This window comes from Chrysochloris asiatica, unplaced genomic scaffold (assembly GCF_000296735.1).
Source record: "Chrysochloris asiatica unplaced genomic scaffold, ChrAsi1.0 scaffold00138, whole genome shotgun sequence".
Classification (NCBI taxonomy): domain Eukaryota; kingdom Metazoa; phylum Chordata; class Mammalia; order Afrosoricida; family Chrysochloridae; genus Chrysochloris; species Chrysochloris asiatica.
The window spans coordinates 6,099,346-6,112,306 of record NW_006408656.1 but is presented as its reverse complement, the minus strand read 5'-3'; the positions used below and the strand labels follow the sequence as shown (position 1 = coordinate 6,112,306).

The following is a 12,961-nucleotide window of genomic DNA, read 5'->3' as shown; positions in this document are numbered from 1 at the left end:
TCTAAATCCAGGTCTTTGGACATTTTGTTATAACATTTGACTGTGTACATTCCATGTTCCGATTTTCAATGGATGTTTACAGCTGTTTCTCTTCATTTTGAGTTGTGCCCCATCAGCAAACGAAGGTCCTGAGGGCTTTACTCCATTCGTGTCATCACAGTCAACTCTACTTTGAGGAGGCAGATCTTCCCCAGTTGTATTTTGAGTGCATTCCAATCTGAGGGGCTCATTATCAGGAACTGTATCTGACAATATTCTGTGTTTTTCATCGTGTTTCAGTATTCACTATTGTGGTGCTGACAGTGCGTCATTGCTATTCATAAGGTTTTCAGTGAGTACATATTCAGAAGTAGTCCGTCTCTCCCTCTTCCTAGTTTGTCTTCATCTGGAAGCTCAGCTGATACCTCACCTGACACCTGTCCACCGTGGGTGACCCTGATGGTATTTAAAATACTTGTGGCATAGCTTCCAGAATCACAGCAACACACAAGCCACTATAGTACAACCAACTGACAGAAGAGTGGTGGGGTTAAGGGGTAAAGGGGCAAAAAGAAGCTGTCAAGGCTAAAGGATATGTCACCAGGATTGTGGGGCTAAGTTTCCTGGGGATATTATGCATTTGTCAAAATTCATCAAACTGTATGTACACTTTTAGTATGTACAGTTTGTTGTATGTTACCTCTGCCTCAAAAAAAGTTCTTTAAAAATTGATATTTTAAATTGTATTCATTAAAAGTGTGCAAGGAAGGTATTAACTAATAAGGAAACAACAGTATACGCCCTGTATCCATCACCCAGTTTTAAATAGTAAATGCTATTTACTAGCCCCTGTCATGCTAAAGCCTCAGCTTTCTTGTTAAAAACAGATACATGTTTGAAACTATTTTCTGAATACTTTAGGTTCCCAAATGTGAATATTATGAAAACGATGTTTATCTAAATTAGCTGAATAGTGTAGCTATTGGACACAGTTTGAAGTATGAGACTTTTCTTTTAAAAGATAGTTGTGCCAAAACAGTGAAGTAAAAATAATGTTGTTGTGGAGATACGAACATCTGAGAGCCTCCGACCAGAACACAAAGCGGGAATGCTTGTGGACTGTGAGAGAAAAGGCACAGATGGACTTCCACTGTTTTAAGAAACCGGTGAGTGGGGTTTAGGGGAAGTGGAGTCCTGGGAGGGAGGAAGGGGGCGTGGTGTGATAAGAGGCCTTGGCAGTGGGCGTGTGGTTTAACTAGGCTCCACCCACAGATTGTTGTTTGTTTAGAGATCTTTGTACCGCGGCAGAGTGGGGTTGAAGTGCAGAGTACATGTGACGCTCCTAAGAGAACAGCCATAGCCTCCAGCGACAGGGAAGAGGAAGCAAGAAAGGTTTCGGTCTAAGGAAACCCTTTTCATTTCACTACCGAACCAACTTTTGCCAGACTATTAATTGGGAAAAATGGGCCTCTTGCCCATAGCTTGACTTGAGCAGCGTTTATCCAGCACTGCCAGTTCTTTTTGGCTTCCGCAGCTGATTGGCTCTGGAGTGTGGCCAGAAGCCTAGTCCTACAATTTAAGGTGTCAGATCTCTTAACTTGCTGTTTTTTCCTCTTCTGGAGAGATGGCCTTTACCATTTTCATTCTCAGGCTGGCTGTTGGCATCCTGGCATTTCCCATGTACCTACTGAACTTTCTTGGCATATGGAGTTGGATAATCAAGCAATTCTTCCCCTACTTCATGGTGAAATTCACCGTCATGTACAACGAACAGATGGCGAGCAAGAAGCGGGAGCTTTTCAGCAACCTGCAGGAGTTTGCAGGCCCCTCTGGAAAGCTCTCCCTGCTGGAGGTGGGCTGTGGCACAGGGGCCAACTTCAAGTTCTACCCGCCTGGATGTAGGGTGTCCTGTATTGATCCCAACCCCAACTTTGAGAAGTTCTTGATCAAGAGCGTCGCAGAGAATCGACATCTACAGTTCGAGCGCTTCGTGGTGTCTGCCGGGGAGAACATGCACCAGATAGCCGATGGCTCTGTGGATGTGGTGGTTTGCACTCTCGTCCTGTGCTCCGTGGATAACCAAGAGCAGATACTCCGAGAGGTGTGCAGAGTGCTAAGGCCGGTAAGTGACGGAGTCGGGCAGGATTTGTTAGTGGTTGTTGTTGTTGTTGTTAAGTGCCGTCGAGTCGGTTCCGACCCATAGCGACCCTGTACAGAGTTTCCGAGGGTGTAAATCCTTGTTGTTGTTGTTGTTAAGTGCCATCGAGTCGGTTCCGACCCATAGCGACCCTGTACAGAGTTTCCGAGGGTGTAAATCCTTACAGGAGTAGAAAGCCTCATCTTTCTCAGCGGAGCGGCTGGTAGTTTTGAACCGCTGACCTTAAGGTTCGCAGCCCGATTCGTAACCACTACGCTACCAGAGCTTAGCTTCTATCAATTTCAGTTAGCGCAAACGTTCTGACCTAAAAAGTAAAACCACACTGAGTTTATGTTGATGGTGGTGGAAATGTTTGGAAACATATAGATAGTAGTATCAATGTCAATGAATTGCAAATGTGGAAGATGTTATGCTGGGACGTTTTAATGGGCATATTTTCATCACAATAAAACAAAAGTAGTCACGAGAGAAGAAACTGTAGGGTTAAAAAAAAATCTAAAGAGTAGAGTGGTAAAGAAGTTATAAAGAGAAAGAGGTAAATATAAATACATAAACATTTTAAACTCCCGCAAAAGAAAAAGAAAAATTTCCATGATACACAAAGTATTCCTTTCTGCTAAAGGACATTACACCCCCAGTTACTGAGCCGCCGCCGAGGACTCAGCAGCTTCCCCCTCCAGCCCCCTCGCTCTTCGCCTCCCGACGCTCCGTTCCTCGCTGCCCAAGTCCCTGTCCCGCCGCTGACTTCGGCAGGCAGTTTGGACAGAGGAAAAGGAATCGGATCGTTTGTGCGCTGTTTAGAACCGCCACTCTTTCTACCCCTTTGCTGATGCAAGTAAGAGTGATGACCTGCTTGCTGCTGGGACTGAGGATTATATCCATATAAGAATTCAACAGAGAAACAGCAAGAAGACACTTTACTGTCCAAGGGATCGCTGATGGTTACGATAAAAAGAAATTAGTGAAGGCGTTTAAGAAGAAATTTGCCTGCGGAATATGGAGAAGTCATTCAGTTACAGGGTGACCAGCGCAAGAACACATGCCAGTTCCTTGTAGAGATTGGACTGGCTAAGGACCACCAGCTGAAGGTTCCTGGGTTTTAAGTGCTTGTAGCTCACTGAAGCTGTAAATGAGGATTTCCTTGCAATGACTAGAAATTTCCCTCAGTCCCTTGTCACACAAGTTTAAAACCTCACAGCTTGTATAATGTAACCATGTGGGGTCCACTTTTAACTTGGACCAGTGTAACTCCTTCATGCAATAAACTAAAAAGAACCATTCAAAAAATAAATATATAAAAATAAAGGACATTATAAATCAATGTGATGTTATACCTCATAAGAAAACCAAAAGAGAAAAATAGGAAAGAGAAGGAACAGGAATATAAATTTAAAATAGTCAATTATATGTTAAAAATGTTCAACATCATTCACAACAAAGTAAGATATCATGTTTACCTATATAATTGTCAATGACTTTTAAGGTCAGTATGATGTTGGGGCCTGTTTGGGAGAATGAACCCTCCTCCCTGCCCCAACCTCCATACACATAGGGGCAAGTGTGATTGTTAAGTGTCATCGAGTCCATTCCTGCCCATAGTGATCCTGTATAGGGTTCCCAAGGAGTGACTGGTGAGCTTGAACCACCAGCCTTGCAGTTCAAACCATCAATGTTGCAGTTCAAACCAACTTTGCAGTCTACGGCATTAACCCACAGGACTCCACAGGACTCCTAGGGTGATGTATGGTGTTTGTCGTTGTTGTTAAGTGCTGTTGAGTTGTTTCTGATTCATAGCGACCCTGTATAGGGTTTCCAAGGAGTGACTAATGAGCTTGAACCACCAATATTGCTGTTCAAGCCGACTTTGCAGTCCAGCACATTAACCCACAACACCACTTCTCTGGAGGATAATTTGATACTATCAAAATGTAAAGTGCACACATTCTTTTATTCAGTAATCTCACTTCTCACTTCTAGGACTTAGCCTACAAATGTGCAAAACTTATATCCATATGAAATATATTCATTACAGCGATATTTGTAATAGCATAAACTGGAAATGTCTCAACTATCCATCAACAGGAATGCATTGTAACATAGCAAAAAGGAATACTGTGCAGTTGTTTGAAAGAATGAGGAAGAGTTATACTTGTATATGTGGGTAAGAAAAAAATATTTGAGAGTGTATAGTAAAAGGGATTAAAAAAATTATTTTTGCTGTCATTATGAATTAGAGCTGCTCTGTTTTTTGTCAGAGATGGCAAGGGCTTTTTCAGCATCTTGCTTGTGTGTAGAGTTTTTAAAGAATAAAGTTTTATTCCTTTCTTTGTGAATGGCTAGGACAGAGAACAAAGAATCCATGTGAACCAAATCATGGCTGTAGACCTGGGGGACCATGTGGCTGGGAGAGTAGCTGCCAGAACTGTGTTTAGTTGTTGTGGATAGTCTGTGATGGCTTGAAGTTGTTGGTTCATGCATGGAAAGCAATTGATGATAGAAATGCACTATTATTCATGCAAAAACTGACATGAGCTGGGAAGACCGGTGCCACGATTAAAAATAACAACAACTAAAAGATTCTTAGGTCATCTTGAGCTTTGAAAATAAGTGTTGTCCACCCCTGACTCAATGGCACTTAATAACAACAATAATGAAAGTGAGTAATTAAAATGAGGAAAGGGCAAAATAATAGCTGACTGGAGGTCAACTGGGGAACAATTAGACTCTCATCTGGTTTATTTAATTCAACAATTTACCATTGATTTTTTTTTAATACTGATTAGAATAAAAATGATCAGAACATCTTAAATAAATTCTACATTATGGCTCCAAAACACTTCCATCTTGGCATTGATTTCATATTTGTGTTCACTTGTAATATGATTTAAGATTTCTGTTTACAGCTTGATATATAATAAATGGTTTTTGAATTATCTTTTTTTAAAAAGGAAAAAAGATAAACAAAACACCCAAGAGATAATGTTAAATGATGTAAAGTATAATCCCATATGTGTATGGGAAGAAAAGGATATACATAGACATATACTAATTCCTACATAGCAGTAAGTTCTATTAGCATAGAATAAAACATCTAATGACTAAATGTTACCATAATTTCAATAATAAGGTTCTAGGTGAATTTATATTTTCATTAATTGCATCATTTACAGTTATATGTTGTTGTTAAGTACCATCAAGTTGATTCTGACTCATAGCAACCCTGTATAGGGTTTTCTGAGGAGCAGTTGGTGGGTTTGAACTGTCAACCTTGTAGTTCGTAGTCCAGAGCTGATCCTTCAGTGCCACACCAGAAGTCCTAATTTTATATACACATTGATATATAGGCATAGATTTTTTTTTTTTTTTAATGGGAATGACAGATAAACTATTAACATAGTTCCCTCTGGGGAATGGGACTGGATGCAGGTAAAGATGCCTTACTTTAATTTTATACCTTTTGTATATTTGCAAGGAATTTTCATATATTTTATTGCATATATTGCACATTGCATATATTGCATATTACTTTTATTGCATATATATATTTAAGTTTTTATTGTGAATCGAGTGATAGTTTACATGGGAGAACATCGGTTTTACACTCATCGTTTCACTGCAATGATTACAATCTCCTCTGTGCGTCATCATTCAACAGTATTTGCTTCTATTCCCTGTTTTTTGTGGGGAGCAGGTATGTACACAAAATCACTCAGGAATATATAAAAATTTAAACAAACAAATGGCACATTCTGTAAGCCTGCTTCCTGGCCACCACCACTCAGTCTTTCTCTTTCCATGAGTCCTTAGCTGCTCCCTCTCTCCATGTTGTCATCTCTGCCTCCATCTCTAGTGTCGCTGCCTCTCTCTATAGGGTCCCACATTCCATTAGTGCTCTTCTCCCTTGATGGTCCTAGGGTCCTGTGTTCCTGGACTGTAAGATTAACTACTCTCCCCTTTTTGTAAAATAAAACTTCTACCTTTACAGTTGTGACAGTCACATTAGTCATGGTAACAATTACTCACTATTGAATCATAAGAATCTTATCTCCATCTCTTTTAACCAGACCCATCTAGACAAGATGAAAACTATTCATTGGGACTCTACCTTTCCCCACACACTCTGAAACTAAACTCTCTCTTGCAAAATTATAAGCCAGTCACTTCATGCCTTTATCACCCTCATTTTAGGTAGCCAGTATCTAAGTTGCCTGTCCTTATCAAACCTGTCATTGTATATATTTTTGAAATCTTCTTTTAAATAGTTTTATTCTGTAACATGTTTAGTGCTTCTGTTCTATCTCTTAGTTTGTTGTTTGTTAGGGTCTTAAAAACTTACAAGTGTAGGACCATCAAGGGAGAAGAGCACAAGTGATATGTGGGACCCTATCCAAAGAAACAACAATACCAGAGATGGAGGCAGCGATGGGGACTTGGAGAGATAGAGCAGCTGAGGACTCTGGACTCATAGAGAGAGGCTGTGTACTAGCAGCCAGGAGGCAGGCTTGTAGAATGTGCCTTTTGGTTGTTTAAATGATTATACATTCCTGAGCGTCTTTGTGTATATCCCCCGCACCCAAAAAACCCGGAGGGAATAGAAGCAAATACTGTTGAATGATGATGCACAGAAGAGATTGTAATCATTGTAATGAAATGATGTGTAAACCCAATGTTCTCCCATGTAAACTATCACTCAATTCACAATAAAACTTAAAAAAGAAAGAAAGAATTGTAAGTCCTTAGGTAATTTCTCTTATATAAAGCTCTAAAGGAGCTCTGGTAGCAAAGCTGCTAACCTCAAGATCGGCAGTTCAAAACTGCCAGTTGTTCTGCAGGAAAAAGATGAGGCTTTCTGCTTCCATAAAGATTTACAGCCTCAGAAACCCTGTGCAGGGTCACTGTGAGTTGAAACTAACTCCACGGTACTTAACAACAACAAATAAATCTTTTTTTTAAAAAAGCTTGAAAGTGGTTTCCAAGGCACAACAATTGGTCTCTATTTGCCTAGGGCAACAGAGGAGGAAGAAGAGTCAGGAATAGGAGGAAGATATGGAATGTGTGGCTAATTGCCTCCATGAACAACTGCTTCCTTTGTCATGAGACCAGAACTAGATGGTGCCTGGCTACTATTACTGACCATTTTGACCAAAGATTCTATAGAAGAATCCTGAACAAAAGGAAGAAAATTCAGAACAGAATTTCAAATTCTCATGGACTTTCTGGAACCAAGGGGCCTGGATAACCCCTGGAACTAATAATGCCTTAAGATAATTTTTAAACCTTTATCCAAGAATATTCCCTGAAGTTATCTTAAAACCCAACAATAGTTTAGCTTAACTTGCTGTTGTTAAGCCCATCAAGTTGGTTCTGACTCATAGTGACCCTGTATAGGTTTCTGTGGAGCAGCTGGTGGGTTTGAATCACCGTTGTGGTTCGCAGTGCAGTGCTGATCCGACAGTACCACACCAGGAATCCTTAACTAGTAAGGAATGTCTCACTTGAGCATTGTGCTTTTTTAAACTCTAACTATGTGGAATCAAATTGAGAACAGCAACTCGAAAGACAGGAACTTTGTTGTTGTTGTTATGTGCCATGGAGTCGGTTCCAATTAATAAAGGATTTCCGAGGCTGTAAATCTTTACTGGAGCAGAAAGCCTCATCTTTCCCCCGCGGAACAGCTGGTCGTCTCAAACTGCTGACCCTGAGGTTAGCAGCCCAATTCGTAACCACTTCCCATCGATTGTTTTGATAGAACATGTTTGCATTTTCCTTCATTAGACAGGTTTCCTCCTTACGCAGGTACCCACTTTCATGAGTTTTATTGTACTATCTTCATGTAAGGAAACAGACCGAGAGGAGTTTTATTGTACTATCTTCATGTAAGGAAACAGACCGAGAGGTTAAGAGACTTGTACAGCCAGTAGGCCTGACTCTCTTTAATGTAGCTGTTCTTAACACTTTACCACTGTGCCTGTTACGGGAGCTTTTTAAACTCTCATTTCTTCCTCCTTTGCTGGCTGCCTTCTCTTTCTGCTCATCTTTAAACCCTGAGATTCCTTTCTGGGTGTTCATTTCACTTACATATTTGTATACTTCATGGGCAATCCCAACCACCCGCAAAGTTTTCAATGAAAGTATACATAGATGGGCTCCAAATCCAAACATCCAGCCCAGGCTTTCCTGGTAGCCTCTCGCCCTCACATCCAGCCATCTGAATGACTCACCAGTATTTCCAGCTAAACATGTAGTAGTACACAGGCCTCTCCTGCTTCATCTCCTAGCTCCTGTCCTATGGGAACTCTTTTCTTTCTTTTTTTTAATCACAATATTGCAAGGTTTCAGGTCTACAATTTAATTACCCATATAATTTTGGGAGTGCCCTGCTGGGATAGCCACGACTAAGGTAAGTAGAAGAGCCTGAGAAGTATGGGATGGTAGCCATGATGTTATTGGAGGTGATTGCCCAAATCCGTCGTCCCTCTTTGATCCCCCCCAGGTCTAGTCTTGACCTGTATTTCCGGGTAGTCCCAATCTTAATACAGGCTTCCATTCTGACGGCTCTGTTGTATCATTAGTTCTCTATAAGTCAAATACATCCTTTTTTTATTATTTTTTTTACATTATTTTTGTCTTTTATTATCAGTATCTTTACAAATCTGATCTTTATTTGTCTTTTGGAGTTGGAAAAATTAAATATAGACATACAGATATATTTTAATAGTGTATACCTACATACGTTAAAAAAAAATACATGGATTCTAAAAATTTATGATTCGTTGAAGAAAAGTTGGATGAGTTGGCAATTTGTCAGTTGTAATAATGCCACTTATGGATGGTTTTGAATCATCTGGATTATCACTGGAAAGGGGAATGGCTTTTCTAGTCAGAAAACTGAGTGAGAGCCATCTCTATGATCCTTTTCTTTTTTTTCTTCATATATTTCGAGGTACCTTCTCACTTCTTCTCGAGTCTCCCTATGGATTTCAGCAAAGCAATCAGTATTTGGGTCCATGTTTTCAATCAGCTAAAGCCCCTGATTTAGTTTAGAAAAATCTCCACCTAATCCTTTCAAACTGACGCAGCACTGGAGGCACTCATTCATCTATGCCAAGACATTTGGAAGACAGCTATTGGCCAACAGGATTGGAAAAGATCCATACTTGTGCTCATTTGCAAGAGAGATGACACAATGGAATATGGAAATCATTGGACAATATCATTAAAATCGTATACAAGTAAAATTTTGCTAAAGATCATTTAAAAACAGTTGTAACATCAACAGGGAACTGTCAGAAATTAAAGCTAGATTCAGAAGAGGATGTGTAACTAGGGATATCATTGCTGACATCAGATGGATCGTGACTGAAAACAGAAAATACCAGAAAGATGCTTACCTGTGGTTTGTTGAATATGTAAAGATTTTCAACTGTGTGGGTAACATTGCAAAGATTAAGTGTTCCAGAACATTTAATTAAAGATTTTCGACTGTGAGGATAACATTGTGAAGATGAGGTATTTCACTAATTGAATAAAATATTTAATGACAAAATGTTAACATGAATTCAGTAATGCTTTTAGATGGATCTCTATTTTCATTAGTTTTATCATTTACATACTTGTGAAAAATGGTACAAAAGAATGAGAAGTAAATGGAGAAAAGACTGAAGTTGTCAAAGACTTCATTTTGCTTGGATCCACCATCAACACTCATGGAAGCAGCAGTCAAGAAATCAAATGACATATTGCATTAGGCAAATCTGCTGCACAAGACCTCTTTGACATGTCCAAGAGCAGATGTCAATTTGAGCACTAAAGTGCACCTGCCCAAAGTCATGGTTTTTTCAATAGCCTCATATGCAAGGTCACCAGTTCAAACTCACAGTCTCAAGGTAGTGTTTGGTGTGGGTTCAGACTCTCCTGAGGGAGAACTCTGTGATTCTTCTGCAAGTTTGCAAAGCAGAACTTGAGAACAACTTTCAGATGAATTAAACCCACTGTCGTGGAGTTGATTACTGCAGTGAGCAAGCAGCCTAATGTCTAACCCACAAGGCCTCCAAGGTTCCTTATAGGAATTAAAAGATTTTAAAAAACAACAAACATAAAAGAAGTAGAAGTAGTCACATTTTAAAATTCAAATGGACAGACAAACAGGGAAAAATATTTGTAATAGTATACATGGTCTTGTTGTTGTTGTTAAGTACCCTCGAGTCAGTTACGACTCATAATGACCCTGTATAGGGTTTCCGATGAGCGACTGGTAAGTTTGAACTGCCGACCTTGTGATTCAATACATTATCTTGCAGTGTAAAAAGTCTTTACTAATCAGTCCTGGTTTGGCACTGTAGGATAAGCGTAGGAACCGCAAGGTTGATTTGAACCAAAAGGTCAGCAGTTCAAGCTCCCCAGTTGTTTCCAGAAACCCTATATTGGGTTGCTATGAGTTGGAACCGACTCCATAGCACTTAACAACAACAACAAGGAAAGAAACAGTAAATGTTTTTCGTGTGAGAAATTTATGTACTTATTGTGTGAGAAAACTGATAAGAGTATGTAAACAGAAAAGAAGAAATCTAAATAGCTTTTGTAAAACACTTGCACATTTTTAAAACGAAATACCATTTTACAAAGATAGACAAACTGACAAAAATAACAACCTGGGTTGATAAGGGCACTTCTATTCATTGCTGGTATGCATGTAAATTTAGTAAAACTATTCCAAAGGGTAATTGGACAACTTGTACTAAATAAAGGCTTTAATATGGCACAGACGTCAACTCAGCAGCTCCAGGGGTGGTAACAGATTTATGGATAAGAATGTTGTAGCAATATTTTAATTGTGTAAAATGACAACCTAAATGTTGTTGTTGTTGTAGTTAAGTATTGTCGAGTCAGTTCCGATTCATAGTGACCCTATATAGGATTTCCAAAGGAGTCCTGGTGTGGTGCTGTTGATTAATGCGTTGAGCTGCAAAGTCATTTGAACTGCAAGGACGGCGGTTCAAGCTCACCAGCTGCTCCCCAGAAACCCTAAATAGGGTCACTGTGGGTTGGAACCAACTCAACGGCACTTAACAACAACAAATAGGGTTAACTGTTGACCTTGTGGTTCAAACTTTGCGGTCCACTGCAAGTAAAATTATACGGCACCACACCAGGATTCCTTAAAGCCTAGAGCATGCGATAATCCTGGGCGGTCTCTCTTCCAAGTACTAACCAGGCCCAACCTTACTTAGCTTCTGAGATCAGACGAGATTGGGTGCATTCAGAGTGGTACAGTTATCCCTAGGGTGGTGGTTGTTTGGTTTTCTCTTTAAAACTTTTCCTGTGGTTTCTGAATTTTCTTTAAAAAAACATATGGGTGAGGCAGACTGCTGAAATTTAAAGCCTGGTTGTAACACTGCAAGCTGTGTGGCTCTGGGCAAGTTATTTATTCCCTATGTGACTTGTTCCCTCCATTTCCTCACGTGTAGAAATAGGGATGATATTGTTGTCACTATGCCCTTGACCACCCATAGCAACATAAGGTTTCTGAGACTGTAAATCTTTACAGGAGCAGAAAGCCTCATCGTTCTCCCATGGAGCGTCTGGTAGGCTCGAACCATAGACTTTGTGTTTGTAGTTCAGTGTTTATCCTACAGAACCATCCCTCTCCTGATAATAATAGTTACCTATTAACTTTGTTGCAAGGATTAAATGTATTAATTCATGGTATGGTCAAGAACAGAACTTGGCCCACAGTAAATGCTTACATTTTAGCTACTCTTACTACTTTTAATTGCTTTCAATTGATTCACAGATTGACAGCTCTGTCTGTAAAATTTAATAAAGAATGAAACTGCTGACCGACATGGTGTCTTAGTAAATCCTAATTTAGCCACCTTACTGCTTTTTCATGGAAAATGGTCTCTGGAAACTAAAACATGAATCATCGAATACACCTGTTTTTCTAAAACTGAAAATTCTTGAATTGTTTTTCTTTCTCAGGGAGGAGCTTTTTATTTCATGGAACATGTAGCAGCTAAGCGTTCCACCTGGAACTACTTTTGGCAACAAGTCCTGAATCCCGTCTGGTTCCTTCTGTTTGATGGGTGCAACCTGACCAGAGAGAGCTGGAAGCCCCTGGAACGAGCCAGCTTTTCTAAGCTGAAGCTGCAGCATGTGCATGCCCCGATTTCCTGGGAGCTGGTGCGCCCCCACATCTTCGGATATGCTGTGAAGTAGTGTGGAGCCGTAGCAGAGAGCACACAAAGGCTCCAAAAATTAAGGCTTCAGTCTTACAATGAAAATGCTAATTGGGAGAAGGAAGACCTTGTTTTCAATTGAAGTTTTCTGTTACATCCTACATATCCATTTTCTATTGCCTCCCAAAGAATTAAAAAATAAAAACAGCTTTGAGCAATTTCTTAAGAGGAAACAATGAGCTTTTATCATTTAAGTCCATCATTCCTACCTTCAGCTGTCCTTTCTTTAGTAATGTCAAATTTTTTTTCCAATTGTATCATTTAAATTGTTAACCAACAGATTTTAAGCCCATCTCTTTCTGAACTTGGTGCCAATAAGGAGTTAAATTACTCAAAAAAAAATTATTTTTAAAAAGGAGAAGTGAAAAGATCTTAATTGTTCACCAACTGAATAAACACATTCAATTTTAGAAAATCTTTTCTGAAAAAGAAAATCGAATCTGCCATTCTTTGTGTTGTTTTCAGAATTAATGTTGAGGACGCCGTATCCAGTTCTGGCCAGCTTTGTCATGTCTTGTATTCCAGTACTCCACCAAAGTTTGTTTTTCTGCATTCCAATCCTCAGTTCTTAAGATACAGATTACTT

General features: G+C 39.6%; 1 protein-coding gene across 1 annotated transcript; it reads left to right on the top strand.

Moving 5' to 3' along the window:
- Positions 1 to 1,603: 1,603 nt before the first annotated feature.
- LOC102821980 (methyltransferase-like protein 7A-like) lies at positions 1,604 to 12,355 on the top strand. Its single transcript, XM_006870046.1, has 2 exons — positions 1,604 to 2,101; positions 12,119 to 12,355. Exons 1-2 carry the CDS (start codon positions 1,604 to 1,606, stop codon positions 12,353 to 12,355), a joined length of 735 nt encoding a protein of 244 aa, XP_006870108.1.
- Positions 12,356 to 12,961: the final 606 nt, after the last annotated feature.

Excerpts from the sequence above, each read along its gene's own strand:
- LOC102821980 (XM_006870046.1), top strand. The coding sequence starts at position 1,604 with ATGGCCTTTACCATTTTCATTCTCAGGCTGGCTGTTGGCATCCTGGCA. Across the intron at positions 2,102-12,118 it reads TGTGCAGAGTGCTAAGGCCG|GGAGGAGCTTTTTATTTCAT; the intron begins GTAAGTGACGGA and ends TTTCTTTCTCAG.